The 22,885-nt window shown below is 41.3% G+C and overlaps 1 protein-coding gene across 2 annotated transcripts in view; it reads right to left on the reverse strand.

The window, feature by feature from the left end:
- Positions 1-1,656: 1,656 nt before the first annotated feature.
- The window catches only part of LOC140342017 (cholesterol 24-hydroxylase-like), a 42,775-nt gene continuing 21,546 nt past the window's right edge, over positions 1,657-22,885 (reverse strand). For both annotated transcript variants that reach the window (XM_072428010.1, XM_072428008.1), the window contains exons 2-15: positions 18,924-19,001; positions 15,465-15,546; positions 11,660-11,730; positions 10,578-10,664; positions 9,468-9,606; positions 8,791-8,901; positions 8,079-8,235; positions 7,612-7,674; positions 7,191-7,263; positions 6,625-6,709; positions 5,372-5,482; positions 3,510-3,598; positions 3,051-3,117; positions 1,657-2,118 (exon numbers count right to left, since the gene is read on the reverse strand). In XM_072428010.1, the coding sequence (XP_072284111.1) occupies positions 1,957-2,118; positions 3,051-3,117; positions 3,510-3,598; positions 5,372-5,482; positions 6,625-6,709; positions 7,191-7,263; positions 7,612-7,674; positions 8,079-8,235; positions 8,791-8,901; positions 9,468-9,606; positions 10,578-10,664; positions 11,660-11,730; positions 15,465-15,546; positions 18,924-19,001 (1,375 nt within the window). In that variant the 3' untranslated portion in view covers positions 1,657-1,956. The remainder of the gene's footprint in view (positions 2,119-3,050; positions 3,118-3,509; positions 3,599-5,371; positions 5,483-6,624; positions 6,710-7,190; positions 7,264-7,611; positions 7,675-8,078; positions 8,236-8,790; positions 8,902-9,467; positions 9,607-10,577; positions 10,665-11,659; positions 11,731-15,464; positions 15,547-18,923; positions 19,002-22,885) is intronic.

The following is a 22,885-nucleotide window of genomic DNA, read 5'->3' on the forward strand; positions in this document are numbered from 1 at the left end:
TTGTTTGATGCCGAGTATCCTGGTTTTCCCCCTGCAGGGTCGCCATTAGAAATTTCTGGTCCCCATACCATTTACACTCTGCCCCCGCCCGCCTCTCAATGTCTAAAAGTTCCAGTAATGGTGGTCATATGGTTCCAATCAAGCCATTCTGACCTTGGATCAGACTTTGAGCTCTCCAATTTCCAATTTGACAGGTATAGTAGGGCTGAGTCAATTCGGCCACTGGACATTGACAAGCATAGCAGGCCAATAGGTGATGACAGCTGAGCTGTTCTATACCTGTAATTGACAGGTATAGTATTTGATATTAAAAAAGATAAAAAATCTAAATCCAGATAGATTTCTTGACTACACAGTCTGAATTTTTTGTGTTTTGAGCACCACTAGTTTCATCATTGCAAAAGTCAAAGTGCTAAGGAGCCAGGTGCATTTGTTGGATTTTTAATAGCAAGCAAGGAAGTTAGGTGCAAGTGGGGGGTCTGGATTAGTCAAAAAGGGAGAAGGGTGCAAATAGAGGGTCAAACTCCCCTTGCACCTGGCTCTGCTGGCTAACCAGACCCTTAACTTGTGCCTGTCTCTCCGTATGGCTAGACCAGATCCTTTACCTCCACCTGACACCTTGCTGGCTAGCCCAAATTCAGCCATTGCAAATGGCTCCATTACTGAATAGCCAGGTGCAAATGAAGGGTCTCAGCTAAACCAACAAGGACAACAGATGCTGTATGTGTCTGCTTTTTGGCTAAACATTAGGAAATCTAGGTGCAATGGTAGGCTAAGGTAGCTAACAAGGAAGCCAGATGCATGTTAGGGATATGGCTAGCAAGCAAGGGGGCAGGTGCAATTTGAGTCTCACTTTCCATTTGCTGCAGACTATTTCTAGCTTCCTGATTGACCAGGCTATCTGTTGTAGTGCATGGGAATTCATCTATCCCAACCACGCATGGTTTTCAAAAACAATACATAATAAATTGCTCAGCGACAGTAGAGTAGACATTATAGACATTTAGAGATCATTCTATCATAAATATCTATCTGCTGCTTATGTCAGATATCTGGACAGTTTTATGTGCATGAAAATGAGGAGTAAAAGGAATATCCAACCCTGTGAACTAATAAAAAGGATTTACTATCTATCTATATATATAATTTCTTTTTTTTTTATTTACCCCCTTCGTGATGCCTAACTCCCCCTTTTCCAGGACCTAACCCCCTCCAGGCCATTGACTGACCTTACCCCTCTTGCCTGGTGCCTAACCTATCCAGTATCAAACCCCTCCAAGTTTCTTTCTTTCCACTGAGCAAATCATGATAGGTAGAAAAAGCTGGACTCACTTCTCCTGTAGGCCACTAGTTTTAACTTTTCCAACTACATTGTTCTCCCCAGAATTTTTCAGCCGAGTGGGAAGAAGATTTAGCTGGATGGTCAAAAAGTTGGTAGGGCAACACTTGACACGTTAGGTGCTATCAGTTCTTTGTGTTATGGATGTCCAGTAACCCCATACAGTTGTGTTGGCTTTCTATTGTCTTTTGTTTAATGCCCCCTTAGTACATCCCTGTGTATTGCCAGTCCATTTAAAATTAAGGGCTGCCTTAACACATCACACTAAAAAGAGTTAAGTTGTAATGTATGTGCAATTTATGTGTAATAAACAGAAGACACATTATGTAGTTTTATTGTAAGAGATGTATATAACATAAAATATATATTACTACATATTTTAGCATTTCTACAAATTAATATACATTTGTTGTTTTGCATATATTGTCTTACAGTTGAACAGATCATATCCTCCTAATATACAGAATGTTGTCAGTCTTCAGGGGAAATTATATTGGGGAATATTTATAAAGAATCTGACATTGAAATGTTCCCTGTTGGAGAATCTCCTACACCCCACCCCATTGGATGTCAATTTTTAGGAAAGACTCTACAGAAAGGTGTTACTGCCTAACAGCCTATTTCTTTGTGGTATTAGAGTCCATTCGGGGCCTAAGTCTACAAATTGCTCCACCCATGGGTCGTAGAGATCCTGTGTCATAAATTTTGAAGGGTTGACCTTCCACCAGCTCAAACTCGAATCTCTGCAAGAGCTTGGCCATCACCACCTTTGCTTCCATCTGTACAGGGAGAAAAACAGAAAACATATTTTAACATTTATCTTACCCAAAATTAACATTGTATTTACAAATAATGCAGCTCCTGGCTTCTAATATATCTTTGATGATAGATCTCTGATGTTTCAAAGGAGGAAATCTCCTTTCCATAATTCTTGATTTTCTTGACATATTATTAGGCAGCATGGTGTCAGTTACTGTAAAATTCCTCACTGTGAGTTATTTAAAAACAAAGCAAAAAAAAAAAGAAAAAAACTTTATGGAGCCTAGACATTTATTAACTTCTGGAGCAAGCTGTGCTTTGAAATGCAAAAAGAAACAACTGCAGAGTTTGTCTTGCTCATTAAAGAGTTACAAGAGACTGCAGAAAAAGTTTCCCATAAGATTACCACAACCTCAGCTGTGTTTAGCAAAAGATTTCGTCTGCAAGTCATGCAAACCGCCCCCTCTCACAATCAAGCTTCTGTCCTGCATAGGAGCAAGCAGGGAAGCCCTATTCGTATCTAGGAGTTGTCTGTATGTCAGATGTCCATAACCCAAGGACTATCTGTATGGGCAAGAGACAAACTTATTAGTCATGGTGAGGCATTTTCTGGAATCCATATGAGGTTCAGGTCTTCCAACCTAAACATGCAATGCAAAAGACTCAAAATTGTGACATAGGGGCATGAATGAAACATTATGCTACACTTGATTCAAGCTTCATTTACATTACAGCAGTGATCTTATCTTGAGCTATCTTTATGAAAATGGACCATATAATGCAGAATAAAAGTTGACTATGTTTTATTAGCTAAAGATAATATATTCCATTATAACCTCAAAGCAAAGCAAAACTGGCATGGAAACTACCAGAAAATCTGGTTGTGTATGCTTTTTTATGCTCCAGGAATTTTATTTCCCACACCGATATGTAATAAAACAAATTGTCCTACCTGTGCAAAGACTTGTCCAATGCAAGAACGTGGCCCAAGAGAAAACGGGAAATAGGAAAAATATGGCCTGTTTAGAATAAAAAAGATTACTTAAACTTTGTGCAATTTTTTTTACCTGAAATACTGAAAACAATTGAGTCAAAATCAATTTGTACTCCTCTAATGGTAACTAGGAAAATAATTGCATAAGAATTTCATTTATCTCTGCTGGATAACAGAAAACCTCTAGGTTCCCAATAAAGAAAGAAACCCCATTTTACAGTTGGACCTTCTATTAGTATCTGACACTGGATAGAGACACTTTAGTCTCCAAGATCTGTTGGTTATATCTAAATCCGCGGACCAGGCAACAATTATATATGGAAATCAGTGTATGACATTAATGACCGATATTCTGGATGCTTATATATCTTTTTTTTGACAAACTGACCATTGTATTGCACCAATAACAACACTTACTTGGGAGCATCAGGGTGGAATCGATCTGGGTTGAAGACAAGGGGATCTGGGTAAAACTGCTCCATCCTTCCCATAATGTATGAATTGAACTGTGCAAAGTATAAAACAAGATACAAGATTTATTTAATGTAATTATTTCATAACTTGTTTTAAAAAGTGTAAGATTTCATATTTATTCATACATAAAGCTTAACTCTAGTCGGTGCCTTATAAGTATCCTCAAACCTCCCTCACCTCTACATGTGTAGTGTCTTTGGGAGCTTTTTGCATCTTCTTGTCTCTGTATAATCCCTCTCTTTAGTGTAATGCTCTGGTCCAGCGACAGTGTTCACCAGGCGCCAATCACCAATCTATCCCTGTAATCCTCTCTCTGCACTCTTCACCTATAGCAGGGGTGTCAAACTCTGGCCTTGAGGCCAAATCTGGCTCCCAAAGGAATCCTAAATATCAACTGCAGCTGTCCCACCTCTGCATTGAAATAGCGCGGCTGCTACAATTCCCGGCATCACTTGCATCTATAGACAAGCGGGCTCTCTGCCTATGCGTAGCCCCGCATTAGACTGTTTTATAGACGCAAGTAATGTGGGGAATTTTAGTAGCGCAGCTATTTTAATGAAGAGGAAGTTCCAGCTCCGCATTGGCCGTGTCTGGCATTTACAGCACTCCCCCTTAGCGGTACTTTTCCTTGTTACTCCAAGGCATGGACTTGAATGGTTGGTTTTTCATAGAAGAAAGTTGTCATTTTTATTGTTAGCCTGTACAAAAAGGTTACCATTGAAATTTAACTCAGAAGGCTACAAATAGAGAAAGAGGCATAAGATTTTTTCCTAAATAAAATTTAAAAAAAACTTATGCCTCTTTTTCTATTATAAACTTGTTCCAGATTGAATGTGAAGCAAAATCTCTTTGTTTCCAAATGAAAAGGTTTTATATCTAATGAGAAGGAAAAACTTCCTCAATTTTTTCAATAAATTTCAAGGTTGGCCCATGACTTTGTCTAATTTTTTAATTTTGGCCCAATGTGTTTTTGAGTTTGACACCTCTGACCTATAGCAGGCCTCTACTCTTAGGGAGGCGATTTGCACCATCCCAGCACACACTTGCCCCCAGAACTTAGGTACAGATGGCATCTAGGAAACGAGTGACTGAAGACCAGAAGCCAACAAGAGCAGGGTCAAAAACCAGGTGATTCACAGAAAACAGGAGAGTCTAGCAAAAGCAAGGCTAGGAAACAGAGTCATACACCGGTAATTAGTCCGCCAAACTAAGTATTCTAATGGTAAAGACAAAGGAGAGTCGGCGTCACTGGCAAAGGTCGGTCAAGGCAGCAAACAATCACAGAGTTAGAATACAGGTAGAGTCAGCAACAGATAATCTGAGGGGAGGTTCTGGACTATGGTGGTTTACTGCACGGGATCACTGGTCAGATAATCATCTCTCAACACTTAGCTCTTGTGATGTCATTAAAGGGGCTGCAAAAGTTATATCCTTGTCAGCTTGTAAACCCTAAAAATAGGCTTCTATTACTGGGTTCCTTTTAGATAGAACCAAAGATTATTGCTTTCTTTGTCCTGGTCTTAAATGTTTCCTCACTTCCTGTCTAGTGCAAACATTTTACACACAGGAAGTAAGAGTAAAACCCTCAGGAATTCCAACCTTTACACCAACGTATCAAAAATAAAAAAAAAGTCCCCAGACATACTATTTAGCATCCTCCAAATTCTGGAGTCACAATGCCAACCACAATCCAAAATTACCCAAAAAATTATGCCAAATGTAATTTGTCTAAACATGTTCAATATAATATGTAGATATTTAAACATGGCTTGGATCAGTGGGTATGGTGGCGGTTTGAATCTTACCATCAGGCTCGTTCCAGCAGGAATTCTCAAACCCTCTAAAACCGTTTCTTCCTCTAGCGCACGTGATGTACCCGGAGCAGTGGGATAGAGCCTTAAGCTTTCCTTCAACACCTAGAAAAATAGTATATTTATTCCAAAATTTTGTATTTCTAGTAATTAAGAAATGGTTCTTTAAAGCCGCATACACACTTGCAATTATTGTCGTTGGAAAGGATCTTTCACGATCCTTTCCAATGACAAAAGACCGCACTATGCATGAACGAGTGCTGTATATACACCATTCTGCTCTATGGAGAGGGGAGGGGGAGAACGACGGAGCGGCACCCTGCTGCGTGCCCCTTCCCTTGCATTACTTTCGTTCGCCACCCATCATCCATGAATCCGCCAGGACGGTCATTCGGACGATGGACGGCGGTCGCTGTACACATGCCAGATTCTCAAGAACCATTAAACGTGTGTACATAGCTTAAGACATATACATCCCTTTGTAATCAGGCAATGTCCTTGCTGCAATAAAACATGTTTTCTTTCCTGTTCACAATCTTCTTTTCCAAGTTCACTAAGCTGCACATGCTTCTCAATGCAGGATTCTGGGATATGCCAGGTATCCCGACATCCCCCAGCCTGCCAGGACTGATTAAACTCCTGCGTGCATGCCCCCATCTCATCCCTCTTGGCCAATAAGGATGGCCAAAGACCCATCACCAGCCAACACCAGAAAAAAGGATAAAGATGGCAGCACCGGCAATGGAATGAGACAGGTGAGCATAAATAAAATATTGCACTTATGTGGTTATGGTTATTTTATTTCAGAGGTAGAGGACCTGCCTGGTTGCATTTTTTCCCATTTAGTTCTGCTTAAAAATTAATGGTGCCTGTGTAGTCTTGGCTGTGTATACCAATGTCTAAAAAAGAATAAGCCCTTTTTCGGGCCTCTCACCTTGGACCTGACTTATTAAAGCTCCCCAAGGCTGGAGAGAATACTCTTTCATCAGTGCATCTGGGTGATCCAGCAAATCTGGAATGGATCTAGTGCAGGAATGAAAACATTTTTTCGAACAGAATAGCAAAAGCAATTTGCTGGATCTCCCATGTTCACCGATGAAAGTGTATCCTCTCCAGTATTGGAGAGCTTTATTAAATCAGGTGCTATGTGTCTAAATATAACTTTGCAGTCTGATCACTGGGTTAGAGGAAACAGAAGAAATGCTTCCTCTTTTGTGTAACATACTTTAAATTATTATTGCATTTACCTGTGACAAATATTGTAGCTTTCCTAAATCATCATACTCAAGGTCTCTTTTCGAACCAATAACTTCATCCACTTCTTCCTGAGCCCTGAAATGATAACCAGGTTTGTTGTTTCATTACAATATTCAAGAACTGTGCTGAGTTTTTAAAGGTTGTTTATTGTATCTAAGCTGATATTTGCAAATATGCAATCATAGTTGGATACAGTGCAGAAAAATATCAAGTCAATAATAAAAAGTCAGGAAGAAACATACATAGCATATATTGTATTCCCAAGGAATAGTTCAATTTAAAAATAAAAAAGATAAATCTGTAAAGCATCATATTATTATTTGGGGTCCTATTTATGAAAGATCTCCAAGGCTGGAGAGAATACACTTTCAGAAGTGAAGTCGGGAGGTCAAGAAAACATAAAATGGATTTTTAAAAATCATTTGTTATTTGCTAGCAAGCGTTTTGAATCCTGGACCAGATCCATTCCAGGTTTGGTGGATCACCCAGCTTCACTGGTGAAAGTGTATTCTCCTCTGCCTTGGGGAGCTTTATTAAATAAGGGCATATGTCTCACTTTTTCAGAATGTCCGGGTTCCGTGCCAGTTCTATCACTGTAAATGATAATTGGTTGGCTGTTGTCTCTTGCCCTGAAAAGGACACAGATCTGATATAATAACAGTAATATAACATATTGACATAATACTGTATAGATATTAATAGATAGTGTGTTCTCTAAGTTTGCTTCATTATTATACATTTGTATTCTGAACAATGTCAGTGTAATTTTCAGACTTTTTTTCCTAGACAGTTTTTCAACTGAATACAGTGTAAAAAGTTTAACATTTTTCTTACTTGTCCTAGAATTTGTATATACAGTATCACTCTATATCCTTAAAGATCAGAAAACAAAGCTGATACTGATAGCTATGTGTTTTTTGTGTCTTTTTCTACTTATTCATTAAAATCAGTTTATTTTAATAAGTTTGTTTACGCACCTGCGATAAAGAAAGTGACAAAATTATCCAGCAAATCTTCCATATCACACTCATCCTCCTGAACTGTAAAGAGAAAAAAAATACAGTTATTTTGTTTAAAAAAAAGGTAAAATTCCTATCCACAGGTTTATAATTATCAACAAAGATCAGTTCGTTGATTTTCTAGATCTGAACCTTGATCCAGTAGCCTTTGTAGATCATCTAGTAGAGATAATCTTGTTTCTTAAGTCCCTGTTGTCTAACTCCAGCCTTCAAGGGCCACATATGGGTCAGGATTATTCAAAAATCCTTTTGTGACTCTGCAGAGGTGATGTTAGGGCTGGGTAATTCCTGCAACAATTGCTTCTATTGAACATTGCTATTTGCTGTTAAAGAAATAATAAAATTGTATATGGCCATTGAGGAATGGATTTGGAAAGCCCTATCATAAATAGTAAATGTAATACTAAGGAGCTTGTTCAACCTACCTGCTCCCTTGAGGATCTGTGTGAGTATATCCACTGGAATGTCCTCTCCGTCTTGAATTGCCTTTCTACGTCTCTCGATACATTCTCTTCCAGTTTTTCTAAGAAGTCTGATGCTTTCTTGAGCATCTTTGATATACTTTTGCTTTGCCAAAGAAAACTAGAAAGAAATACATACAGTTCTAAACATCAAATAATAAGGATTTTACAATAGATGTAATAAGGTTCATACATGGTGGGTTTGCTTTAAGGTTTCCCAAATCTGAGCGATTGTTTGATGTCCTTGTCCCCCTTGTTTTTTTGATGTCCCCATTGTTAAATTAAAAAAAAATGCAGCTCAGCCTGCAATGCCCAGGTTCCATTATCTAGATGTGTTGGGAAATGTCATTGCATGCTGTAGAGTAAAACGGTAATATAAACTGGGTAGGAGGAAAGCTCTTGTGGTCCCACGACCCAGAGCCTGTATACATATGGACTACATAAAATACCCAGGTCTGATTTTGGGTAGATAAATAAAAACTCTGCTTGAGTTACAAACATGGACACAAATGGATCATTCCACCCCATAAAAATGCACATATGTACATATTAGCTCTGTATGAGTTCCAAACATGGATAAGTTTAGATGGATCATACCTATCTATCTATCTATCTATCTATCTATCTATCTATCTATTCCAGGACAGATTGGAAACTTCATCAACCAAGTCCTCACCCTGATAAAAGGGTTTCTCATTTCCACTAATCCTCTCATAACCAGGGATATGGCCCGAGGAAATGGAGTCTGGTCATCATCGATGGAATGCAGGTCCATCCCAAATGCTACCTAGAAAAAAAAGCAAAAAAACAAGAAGGTTAAGTGTATCCAGGCATTACCCACATAAACCTCCCTAGGAACCCCCTAGCAAACCCTGGAGGAAACCTTGGGTTCCACAAAATCCTAGTTGAGAATGGCTGCTCTAGGGAACATCCCAAAAACAACTTGTATTATGCCCATTGAAGCTATGGCCACAGTTCTGTAGTCTAGACAGGGTAGACAATACTGATTTGCATTTTGGTGCAGAAAAATCAATGATGTCATACCATTAGTGATGTCAGACCATATTAGAACCTGGATTTGTGCAGAGAAAGCAAAAGCACAGAAAAGATATGTGATGATTGTATGGCTTTGATAAATGCCCATGTTCTCTCATTTTGATCAATGGTTGCACTGGGGCTGCATCCATTGTCCCTATATGCAATGTGAGATTTAAGTGAAGATGCAAATGCCCCAATGTTTCAGATGCTGAAACAAATCCTATTTAGATCCATCCACAAGATCATTATGTGTGATCAGCTTTATTATATTATAGTTGGTAACGGTCTAAAGTCTAAACTTTTTATTATAAATACCTTTGAGATGACATCCAGAGTGACTCTGCACAGCAGGTCATGCATTCCGACCTTGGTTTGTCCATCAGCCTTTTCTGCAAGTTTCTCCATCAGGTCCTCCGCTTTCTCATTGAAGGGCCCCATCATTCCAATCAGGTATCTGTGTGAACAATACATTCCAGGTCACATGGACACACTGCTTATCTAGCTTAACACACAGTACATTAAAGTGGAACTAAACCTTTAAAATAAAAAAAAATGCTAACAGGCAAGTCCTTTAGTGCAGAAGATACAGGCAAAATCCATTCTGAAATAAAATAACCTTACCTGTCTGATTACAGTTTTTTTTTAATTACATTCACCTGGCCTCAGTCCACCACAGTAACTGCCATCTTTTTTGGGTTCTCGGTCTTTGGACATCATGATTAGCCAGACTAGAATGATGTAACTCTTGTGCATGACATGGGCAATATATCCGAGTATCAGTGATGGACGTAGCCAACATTGGGCCCCTGTACAGAACTGACTCCCCCCCCCCCCCAACTGACTTGGGGTTCCTGTTGACTAAGGATGGTCCGGGATGCTCATGCTGTGGCACACTTTGCACCTTGCTATGTCTGCCCCTGCCCAGCATCCTATATTAGGTTTCACATGCTCATTCTAGTGTACTAAGGTTGGTAAGAAGGCAACGTCCCTCCTGCCTGCCTATGTTTTTATTATGGAACTATAGTTCTGCTTAATGTAAGTGTCAGTGCAAACAATTACCCAAATTTGACTTGCTATTAGTCTGTACAGCAGAACACAGACTGGCTAAGGAAGGATCAGTACAAACAGCCAATCAGTTATGCTGCAGTGCTCATGTGCGAACATAAAAACGTACTGATAGGAGAAGAGAACAAAGCTATTGCTGCCCAATACCTGTCAAAGGGGAGTTGCAAGACCTGTAAAAAATTTTACCTGCAGCAGGTCTTTTACCTAGCCAGACAAGACCGTGTTGTGTGACAGAGCTTCATAAATCCCAACACTGGGTAGACAGCAATAACAATCCACCAAATGTGTTTAATCTTCGTATTTCACTGTTTTCTGGGATTTGCTTCTGAGTTTCAAAATCCCAAAAATATGCTTACTTACTTTCTACTGAATGCTGGGTCCATAATTCTCCTCTGTTTGTGCCAGTGATCATAATCCCGATCTGTCACTAAGCCTTTTCCCATGAACCTGGTGATGGGACAGTAAACACAGACATTCATCATCACTAACAAGTGTCAATGTAGTATTTGCATAACTAAACAAACAATTGGAGTTACATTGGTCAGCCATGGTGGTCTTAAGCTACGTACACACTTCCAATTATTATCGTCGGAAAACGAACGACGAACGTTCCTGCACGATATACACGAACGATAGTATAGCACCGATCTTGCACATAGAGGTAACGACACGATCGTTCGTAGATATTGTACACACAATAGATACGATCGTTTAAGCGATAGAGGAACTATGTGCACGACAGGAAAGTGAACGGACGTTCGTTCATCACGCATGCTCTGAACATTGACGATCAACGAACGACCGTACACACGAACGATGTTCAACGATCGTCGTCCAATCCTATCCGTCGGTCCGGTCGTTCGTTTCCAGCGACTTTCCTCGTTCATCAGCGTCGTTGGTTACTTTTTTACGAACAATTTTTTGCCCAATCGATCGTTCGTCATTCGATTGGAACGATAAAAATTGGAAGTGTGTACGCACCTTTAGTACAACATGGATGGTATCATGGAGACAAATAGACCATGACAGCTGTCTGCCCTTCTATATTGTATTTCCCCCATATTCCCCCTTATTACATTATTTATATGGTTCCATCATTTTACACAGTGCTGTACAAAGTCGATAGTCGTATCACTAACTGTCCCTCGAAGGAGCTCACAATCTAATGTTCCTACCATGGTCATATGCCATTAATGTAGTCTAAGGTCAATTTTGAGGGGAAGCCAGTTAACCTTACTGCATTTTTTTGGATGTGGGAGGAAACCGGTGTACCTGGAGAAAAACCCATGCAGACACGGGGAGAACCTGCAAACTCCATGCAGATAGTGTCCTGGCCGAGAATCAAACCTGGGACCTAGCGCTGCAAAGGCCAGGGAGCTACCTCTATGCCAGCGAGCTGCCGTATGACCTGCATGCAATATCCTTGAAGATGATATACGTACCGAACACCAAACATGTTAAATAGACGATTGTAAAACCAATCCTTTGTGTATTTTGGAGACATCAGAAATTCCTGCAATAAATATAAGTGAAGCTCAGTACATTTATTTACCAGTCAATCAAGTTAAAATGATCAAAAGGTATCTCAGCTAATTCCCTACCAAAGACATTAGGCACTACAAACTTTAATTAACCTTTGTTATCCCTAGCAGCAAAAACTTTCCCATCCTTAGCTTTCCCTAGAGCCAAGAGGCCAAATTACTGTACAGCAACACTAGAATGAAGAGTGCTGTTCCACTTCAATGGAGAGGGTAAGGTGAAGACAGCAAAAGCAAAAGACATGCCATTGCATCTTCCTCCATAGGACAAATGAGCTGTTTTACCAACTTAAAAAGTTTGGTTGTGCACCATGGGGGACGGCTAAAAAATGTGCACACCCCTGATTTACTCCCAAGAAGGTCATTTGGTTCGTATGTGTATGTAGCTTTTGAGTTAAGCAGACATTTTACAATTTGATCGTTAGTGTTTAGTACATTTATGAATTAACATTAAGAAAGAAAGAGAAAAATATCAGGGGATTCATGGCTAGATCATTAATTTATTCAGTTTATTCAAATATGAACAGTCATGTTAGTAGGTAGTAACACTTACAAGGGGGTACTGAGAAGTTCCCGGCTTTGCCCCCTTCCAGATGAAATAGAAAAATGAGTGTGGGGGCATATGACAGCCTAATATCTTAGTATGTAACTGTGCAAATATCAGGTCTTTGCGATTCTTAAAACTGTTTTTACTTTTAGTGAGAAGCTGTGATGGCAGAGGCACAAGCAAGTTTCAGCCTGTAGTTGGAGTTACGGGCCGTCATGAAGTTTTTGTTTCTCCAGGGAAAGTCAGCAAAGGACATTCACACTGAGATGTCACAAACACCGGGGGAGAAGTGTCCTTCCTACAGCACTGTCATAACCTGGATATCTCGTTTCAAGACTGGGCATTTCACCGTTGAAGATGTGCCCCGCAGTGGGCTCCCCTCAACCTCAACTGACCCGGCAACCTATGATGCGGTCCATGGGCTGTTTATTGAGGACCGGCGAATATCCGCAAAAAAAGATAGCCCAGATACTTGACATGTCACTGGAGCGTGTTGGGTTTGTTATCACCACTATCCTAGACATGAGCAAGCTTTCAGCGAATTGGGTGCCGAAATGATTGAACAGTGATCAGAAGGAACGAGTTTAAGCATCCAAAGCCATTTTGACCCATTTTGAAGCTGCACAGGACTTTTTGGCAAGGTTAGTTACTGAGGATGAAATCTGGCTACACATCTATGATCCTGAAACCAAGGAACAGTCAAAGGAATGGCGCCACAGTGGGTCCCCGAGGCCGAAGAAGTTCTGAACCCAGAAATTGGCCAAAAAAGTCATGGCATCCGTTTTCTGGGACAAAGATGGTATTCTGTTGGTGGACTACCTACCTCAGGGCTCTAGTATCACCAGAAAGTATTATGCTAACCTCCTGGACCAGCTGAAGGAGGCAATTAAGACGAAACGCCATGGAAAGTTGACCAAAGGGTTCCTTTTTTTGCAGGACAATGCATCTGCGCACGCGTCCAACATCGTGGCTGCCAAATTAAACACCCTAGGTTACCAATTGGTCCACCATCCCCCCTACTCACTTGACGTTGCCTATTATCTGTTCCCGAATTTGAAGAAAGACCTGAATGGGCAACGTTTTGAGGACATTTCTGAAGTCAAACATGCTGCTGAGAGCTGGTTTGCGGCCCAACCAAAGGACTTTTATTTGTATGGTCTAAAAAAGCTAAAAAGAATAAATGTGTTATTTCATAACTCTGGCTCTCTTCTTTCTGGGCAAAGCCAGGAACTTCTCAGCACCCTCTCGTACATGTGGTAATCAAGTATTGGCCCTGTATCTGACCCTTAACAATGAATAGGGGGGTATCAGGGACTTCTTCCTAGAAGCAGTTCAACTGCTTGTCAGCATCTGACAGTGATGACATCCTCTGCTACCTCCTGAGCCCTTCTCATCATAGAGAAAGCGTTACTCTATGCACCTACTTCTACATCTTCCCTGGACTCTACTAGATTTATACCTTTCAATGGTAATTCCACTTCTTCTTCAACCTCTCTCTTTGACAACTACATCAAAGTAGGTTGATCGGATTCCCTGTATGCCTAAAATAAGAGTACTGTCACTGGTTTCCCTTTAATCCCCTGAGGAAGCCTAACTGGCGAAACGCGTCAGTATCCAGTACTTCTTACATACCTGTTGTTTTTATTTACTTTGGCAGTTGAACTGGGCCTAGGAAGAAGTCCCTGATACCCACCTATTCATTGTTAAGGGTCAGGTACAGGGACAATACCAGATGTAACTGTTACTACCTACTAACATCACTGTTCGTGTTTGAATTAAGTGAATATATACAAGACAGGCCTGGAGCGTAATGACTTTAGGAAGTTAGTGGAAGACCTGCATGACTGAGGGTGACAGGAAGCAGGCAGGGGGAGGGTTTATAGAAAAAGCCCTGGAAGTTAGCATGAGGAAGACGGATGTGAAGGTGATGTAGAGGTGTGTGGAGAGTAAGGGGTTAAAAAGACAGGGATTTGTGAAGGATGGATCATTTTAGTGAATAGACAAAGTAAGGGAAAATTTTAGGTGAGTGCGGAAAAGTTTGTTAGAGCGGGAAAAGTTTTCGCACCCTCCCGCCCTATTGGGTAACGAGTCCGGTGGGGTGCTACGGTGAGGTCCTCGAAGGATTGTGGTATAGGTAGTGTTAAATGGGGGTGGGAGATTCCGCCTTTGGTGTGGAATCTCCAAAAAGGTGTGTTTTTAAGGTCATGGTAATGTGGGTATGTGGTGGGACTGCGCTTGGTAGTGATATCATTCCCGAGCTTGGCATGATGTGGCTGGCAGCTTTACATATCTTGGTGGTGCAGATCCCAAAAGGATGTAATAAAAAGGGGGAACTTCGAGGACCAGTAACCAGATGTTAATGTGTGGGAAAATGTTAATGTGTGGGAAAATGTTATGTAAATGTTATTTAACTTTGGTTAGGTTATTGAGTTAATATGTCATATTTGGTCTGTTATTATTGTTTTCCTATTTGTTATTTATTTTATTTATTTGGTTAATTTATTTATGTAATGAAAGGCCTATGGGCCATTTAAGCAAAATTTGGTGTGGTGTAATTTTGTTGGTGGGGAACTGACTGTGGTTCTCTGTTTGTCCTCAAGTCATGATCTAGCCATAAATCCCCTGCTTATTTTCTCTTTCTAATGTTAACTCATTTACGGCACTATGGATTTGGCTACTATATACATTGTAAGAGACGAGTGAGTACACCCACCTCATTGATAATTACCTTTTATAAATTTATGCACAGTTTGAAAATAGAACTAAAAAGTCTAACTTCAAACAGTTGGGGGTCATGTGGGTTTTTACTGCAGAAAGGCACAGGCCATGTTCCTTTGCAAAAAAAAATGTTCTTACCTACCTGATTGCCACCCAACTATCAATTGTGCATACCAGGGATACCGGCAATCCAAGCTTCCCTTGCCCATTGTAAGAGCCAATAAAGTTGTCCCTAAGTTTGCCACCAGTTCCCCCGAGCCCCTAAAAAGCTAAAACTGCTCCTGGAAACTTCTTGTAGTCCTGATGATGTAAGTAAATAACTGTCCCAAGTAAAGTCAGAAGTTTGTTACAGAAGTTTGCAAACTGTGTCAGGTAGTTTACTGCCTGAGATGTCAAGGGGTTCATTGAGAGTCCAGAGGTAATGCTCAATAAATATTATCTTACCTTCACTCCTTCTGGGGTGACAACTAAAACCGTGACCTTGTGCATAAAATTAATCCGTATGACAGGGCCATATTTTTGGACCCTAAGAAAACAAGAAAAAACACAAAGTATAAATTCAGATACATTGTTCACAATCTATTGTGTGTACGGTCATTCAGTGATTGTGGATTGTTCTGTGATACACTTTTTCCTTTACATGTCACTACCTTCATCGTTCAAATGATCTAGCGTGTGTACATTATTAGTGGATTATATTTGAACGATGATATCATTACAGCATGTACAGAATTGTGCAGAATACGATCGTTCAAAATTATCGTGCATAATCGTTCTGTCGTTAGCCATTCGTTTTCTAATGACAATTATTGCACGTGTGTACCTAGCTTAACTAATGCAGGTAAAATTTCAGCTGCTGCAGGAGTGAGGGATATGGTACGTTTTAATACTTTTGTATCCTATCCTAGATGAAAATATTTTTGGAAGTCAGCTTTAATTGAGCAGTGAACAAGGAAGTTCATGGTGTTCCCTTGTGTTTTATCTTGTATTTATATAGCATCAACATACTATGTAGCGCTACACAAAGACATAATCATATCACTAACTGTCTTTCACAAGGGATCACACTGCAATGCTTCTAACATTGTCTAAAGCTACGAACAGACGTCCAATGGCTCAGGGCCAATATCAGACGAGAATCTGGCGTGTGTACAGCGCCCGTTGTCCATCGTCCGAAGGACCGTCCTGGTGGATCCACGCACGATCATAATGCAAGGTAATGGGTAGAGCATGCAGGGGGGTGCCGCTGCGTTGTTCTCCCCCTCCCCTCTCCATAGAGGAGAACAGTGCTGTATGTACAGCACTCGTTCATGCATCATGCAGTCCTTAGTCGTTGGAAAGGATTGTGAAAGATCCTTTCCAATGACAATTATTGCACGTATGTATGCAGCTTTAGGCTACTTTTGTGCAAACTCCAGTTAACCTATCTGTATGGGAAGGAAGCCATACCAACACAGGGAAAACAAAGTCTATGCAGGTAGTATCCTGGCTGCAATTAAAACCTGGGACCCTAGTGTTGCTAAGCTAACCACCAAGCCAACCAATAGGTATTTAAAAGCATATGTGTTTGAATGGCAAATGCAGTATTTGAAAAGAAAGCCCATGGACATTTACCATTTATTTAATCGTGACATGCAAATTGGAACCACTATGGGAGTGCTGAAAAAATCAAGACATGCGTGTGACATCCGTTTATATGCCGATTCAGCGCCCATGCTTTTTATGTCTCTACATTGTAAGGGCTATTGAAGTTGTCCCTAAGTTTGCCACCAGTTCCCCCGGGCCCCTAAAAAGCTAAAACTGCTCCTGGAAACTTCTTGTAGTCCTGATGATGTAAGTAAATAACTGTTCCAAGTAAAGTCAGAAGTTTGTTATAGAAGTTTGCAAACTGTGTCAGGTAGTTTACAAAAATGCTGCTGTCACCCCTTTGCTAAACTGTCTGATTTACATACAGAGCTGGGTAAAAAATTGATTTGGAACTTTTTCCTGGCCAGTGAAAACTCTACCATGATGATTGCGTTTATTTGTGTTAAGTAGACAGTGGCTTCCACATATAAATGACACCGCCATCTCCAGTCTTTTTTTACAGTCTTCTTGCTACTTCATCTGATGACATAGCTAATTGTAAAGGGGAAGAGAGCTGTTCTCACTGCTAATGCGCAAGATTGGTATCTCTTTCCCCTTAATGAAGAAAATGCCCCTTCTGCACATGTCTGAAGGAGCAGCCAAGAGCCTCCTGGGATGCATGACGTAGGTATCCTGGGTGGCTCTGCGCTTCCATTCAGTCTTGATCGTGGTTGTCTATCTTTATGCAAAGTAAAAATGTTGTGTTTAGGCCAGCTTTAAGCAATTTTATTAAGCAATTGCAAGCTTACTGGAGCTAGCATTTTATATTTAAAGGTCAGTTCTTAGATTTGCACATGCATGAAAAAGATAGCCAATCTACCGTTTATGGAGTGAGCAGGTCATTGGTTACAACTGAGCCGCTCTTCACTGCCTGAGGTGGACCCCTCTGCTTTAGGCTATGTTCACACGGGCAGTGAGGATGTGGTATAGTTATTGCTTTCTCACACCTCTGAATTGCTTCATGTAGTGTCTCACCCATGACAAGGACAGCAGTCAGCAATTCAATACTGCCCACTGCTGTCTGCTGTAAAATCTGCACACGTAAGAACCAACACAGTGGTGCCATTGGCCAAACAGTTGGCAACGTGCCAATCACCAGGAGCGGCACAGGAACTTTTGTGCCCATTATGAGTCTGAAATTAGCCCTAAACTGGTCCTGTTTGCACTAGATAGCTAACAACTTCTATTAAAAACATGCTTGAGTAATTCATTTTAGTGCTACTGACATAATCATATCCAAACCTTTTTGATGAATTTTTTTTGATGAATTTGAAGATTTTTTTGTAATGGCCAAACTTAATAATAGTTACTTAGTAAGTTAGGTTGAAAAAAGACATGAGTCCATCAAGTTCAATCACTAGGGAAATAAACATATCCCAGATATAAAACCCTATAGACATAGTTGATCCAGGGCAAGGCAAAAAAAACAAAACCCTGGTACAATTTGCTACAAGCTTGGCGAAGGGAGCCCATTTGCTGCAAAATCATATCTGCAAACCCATTTCTAAGTGAAATAGTAGTAAGCATCTTAATGGTACAGAGTGAAATTACAGCACATAACCATTTAAATAATCACTAATCATATATTCTAATTATACATTCCTCCTCCTGTTCTAAAAAATATGTCTCTAATTAGCCCCCATAAACCCCTTTTATCCTTTTAAAGGAACTGCATAATATTAATGCCTGTGGCTACAATTTGTGCTTCATTAAAAATGTCCTCATTTATAGCAGGGGTCCCAAACCCCTGTTCTGGCAGGTGGGCCACAACTCTGGCTGGTGCACCCCCTAGCGGGGTCAGAAGAAGGACCCCGCTTGGGGGGTGCCCTGGCCAGAGCCGCAGACCATGTCTCCCGTACGGACCTCGGGCTCAGATGGTGGGTTGTGTCTCTGTGAGTGGGCAGGTTCTGGTTTCTTCCTCTTAGAGTGACACACGGCTCCCCACGCATTAGCGGTCCGGAGTCCATGCATTTAGTGGTCCGTGAGTTCCAAAATTTTCGGGACCACTGCTGTAGAGCGTTGAGACAACAAATGTGACTCCACCATCAATAATACACAATGCAATAAATCATGCAATAGGATTTTTCTTACAGACAGCAAGGTAACAATGCAGCCTGCTAGTGTTCAGCTGAAAATAGTTAAAAATCACCACCAGCCTATACACAGATTGGCTTTATTAGACGCACAGAACTTCACAATCCGTTGAAAGATCCCAAAAGCGTGGTTGATATTTTTGCTCTACCAATATAACGTTTTGTAAATGAATATACAACTTACCACTCTAAGAACAAGTCATACATGAGCTCATTTTTTCTTGTAACCTTCAGTAATATGGGAGAATGTCCAAAGAAGAAGCTAAAAGTACAAATATTTTCCATTAATGACAAGCAGAGTGTATTTTCTATAGGTACAGAGTTTTAGTTTACAATGTTCACATTTAAAAAAGATACAAACCCATTTAGTTAGTGACAGGATCATTACATAGTTTACAGAAAGCTGCAGATTTGAAAGGATTGACATTAACCGATGGTATTAATATGTTAAAGCTTTTATGAAATTTTACTGATTGGGTTTAGATCCCTGATAGTGACAATGATAGACCCATAGTGAAATTGGGGTCCACCAGGGGTGAATATGACAAGGTGACAATGAAGGAGCTCATTCAGGAAAAACCTGAACAAAGACCTTCATATCAGACCCACCGGGTATTCTTTTAATAAGCGATGCAAATTAATAGGTTGAAAACAACTTTTAAAAAGAAGGCCCGTAGCATGTAGAGAATGGCATAGGCGAGGGGCCACATGACAAGGTGGGCAGTGAAGGCTAGAGTAGGGGTAGGGTTAATCTGTTTATTTATAAATTGATTGGAGGAGAAGTGGGGTGTGATAGTGGTCCCAGGGGTGAGGTTAAAGGTCAGTTAAATGGGGGGGCAGGCTGAGGTAGAGGACAGTTGAGGAGAAAAATCTTTCCCACCCTCTTTCCCTAACTTGCAGATGGGGGGTTGTTTTTAGGAGTCATAGCAGCAATGGGCTGTTTCTTGGTTGCTGTATGAGAGCTAATATTTCAGACAAGCAGGGGGATGGGAAACCCATTACAGGATGGAGTTCTTGGTAAGAGGAGCCCCACACGGCACGGCTTTGTCGTGGTGGGCAAGAGCTGAAGATGCCCACTAGCTGTTACCGAGCCGGTGTAGTTGCGGCTGGGAGCCTGTTGGGTGAGCGAGAATATCTTGGAAGGGGTCATTGAAGGGTTGGTCTCATGGACCAATAAAAAATAAAAAGTTTATACTGGTGCTTAAATGTTTGGAAATGGTGCGGAAAATGTTTAAAGTGGGTATTGTTTTGTACTGATGTATTTTAAAAGGTGCTTTCTTATAAATGTAGAATATACATCTGGAGAATAGAATAAAAAACACGTTAGTGGAATTGTTTCACCAAGTGAGGTTCAATGCACTAGTGGGTATGAGGTGGTTTTATTTAGAGCTGTTTTTGTGTTGACATTTTTTGCTGCGTTTAGGTTGGGGAAGTGGTAAATCTGAACAGGTCTCAGCCAGGGGGTTTGTTGGTGGGGGATGTGTGGTTAGAGGATGACCGGGTTGTGATTTGGGTGTGGCGGTCAAAAACGGACCAATTGGGCAGGGGTGTGTGTCCTGAGCTGGGAGCGGTTCCAGGTTCATGGTGTGCCCGGTAAAGGCTAGAGTGAGTATCTGGGTATTCGCCAGCATGGGGATGGACTGTTCTTTGTTAATGCGAATGTTTCAGTTTGTGGCAGTTTTTAAGAAATGTGTGGCGGCTGCGCGGAGTAATGTGAGTATTCTTCACATTTATTTCGGATCGAAGCCGCCACTGAGGCCGCACGGTGGGGATTGGGTGATGAAGATACCAAACGTATGGGCCGATGGGAATTTAGAGGTTTCCAACTGTATGTTCGTCCTCAGTGGTTGTAATGCAGGGGAGTCAGGGCGGTGTTTTTTTCTGTTATGCGTGGTAGGTTTCCATGGGTCACTGGGTGGTATGGGGGTTGCGGGTGGAAGTTGGTTGCTGTCATGTTTTTTCTTTGCAGGTTCGCCGGAGTGTTTGGTCTGAATTCTGGGACATTCTTTTGTGCATTGGGGGTCCAGACGAGCGAATATTCGGCCGAACAGACGACAGTTGGGTATACCGAGGAAGATAACACACGTCTGTTGGATAGGCATCCCGGGTATGCAATGGATTTGTGTGGTGCCTGAGATCAGCAGATTTGATCCCTTGGATAGGCCTCCTGATATAGTTTTCATTCATGTGGTGGTAATGATGTGGGTTCTCGTTCCATGTGGGAACTTATTCTTGATTTTTTCAGGTTGAGAAGTTTGTTTCCCAACACGCTGTTTGTTTCGTGGGAGATTGTGGCTAGACTGGTGTGGCGTAATGCGAGGTCTGTGGAGAGTTTGAAAAAGGCTCACATAAAGATCAATATGGGACAAGAATTGGAGGTTTGGTTATACGTCTCTTCGATCTTGAAAAAGACCCTCAATTATTTTTGCGGGGTGATGGGGTCCATTTAAATGCGGTAGGGACAGAGTTATGGTTGCTGAGTTTGCAGGAGGGTCTGCAGAAAGCGCTGACAGTGTAAAGTTGCGCTCAAGCATAAGTGAGTCATGCGTGCGGCTAGTGGCGGTTTGTTGGTTGGTCCATGAGAGCTAAAATTTCAGACAAGCAGGGGGATGAGGAACCAATTACAGGATGGAGTTCTTGGTAAGAAGAGCCCCACACGGCACGGGGTTGTGGTGGTGGGCAAGGAGGGAGCTGAAGATGCCCGCTAGCTGTTACCGGGCCGGTGTAGTTTCGGCTGGGAGCCTGTTGGGTGAGAGGGAATATCTTGGAAGGGGTCATTGAAGGGTTAATCTCATGGACCGTTAATAATTTAAAAAGTTTATGCTGGTGTTTAAATGTTTAGAAATGGTGTGGAAAATGTTTAAAGTGGGTATTGTTTTGTACTGATGTATTTTAAATGGTGGTTTATGGTTATAGCAATAAAATGGGCTGCTATGGCCAAATTTTATAGCAAAGAAAATGTTGTTGTGTGTTTTATTATTGGTTGGGGGGTTTTTGGTGAGCTGGATCGAAAAGATTAAAAGGCTTCATCTGCTCTTCCATTGTCAAGAAGGCCCGTAGCATGAAAAGAATGGCATAGGCGAAGGGGCACATGACAAGGTGGGTAGTCAAGGCTGCAGCAGGGGTAGGGTTAATCTGTTTATTTATAAATTGATTGGAGGAGAAGTGGGGTGTGATAGTGGTCTGAGGGGTGAGGTTAGAGGTCAGTTAAATAGGGGGGGGGGGGCAGGCTGAGTTTGAGGAGAAAAATCCTAAACTGCCCTACCACCCTAATTTGCAGATGGGGGGGGGGGATGTTTTTAGGAGTCATAGCAGCAATGGGCTGTTTGTTGGTTGGTCCATTGGAGCTAATATTTCAGACAAGTGGGGGGATGGGGAATCCATTACTGGATGGAGTTCTTGGTAAGAGGAGGACACGGCATGTTGTGGTGGGCAAGAGCTGAAGATGCCCGCTAACTGTTCCGGAGCCAGTTTAGTTGGGGCTGGGAGCCTGTTGGGTGAACAGGAATATCTTGGAAGGGGTCATTGAAGGGTTGGTCTCATGGCCTGTTGAAAATTAAAAAGTTTATACTGGTGTTTAAATGTTTGGTAAAGGTGCGGGAAATGTTTAAAGTGGGTATTGTTTTGTACTGATGTATTTTAAATGGTGGTTTATGGGTATAGCAATAAAATGGGCTGCTATGGCCAAATTTTATACCAAAGAAAATGTTGTCATGTGTTTTATTAAGGGGATTAGTTGGAGGGTTTCTGGTGAGCTGGATGGAAAAGATTAGAAGGCTTCATCTGCTCTTCCATTGTCAAGAAGGCCCCTAGCATGAAGAGAATGGCATAGGTGAAGGGGCACATGACCTACTAGGGAGAAGTGGGGTATGATAGTGGTCTGAGGGGTGAGGTTAGAGGTCAGCTAAATAGAGGGTAGAGGTAGAGGACAGTTGAGGAGAAAAATCTTTCCCGCCCTCTCTCCCTAACTTGCAGATGGGGGGTTGTTTTTAGGAGTCATAGCAGCAATAGGCGGTTTGTTGGTTGGTCCATGAGAGCTAAAATTTCAGACAAGCAGGGGGGTGGGGAACCCATTACAGGTTGGAGTTCTTGGTAAGAGGAGCCCCACATGGCACGGGGTTGTCGTGGTTGGCAAGAGCTGAAGAT

This window comes from Pyxicephalus adspersus, chromosome 12, assembly GCF_032062135.1.
Source record: "Pyxicephalus adspersus chromosome 12, UCB_Pads_2.0, whole genome shotgun sequence".
Lineage (NCBI taxonomy): Eukaryota > Metazoa > Chordata > Amphibia > Anura > Pyxicephalidae > Pyxicephalus > Pyxicephalus adspersus.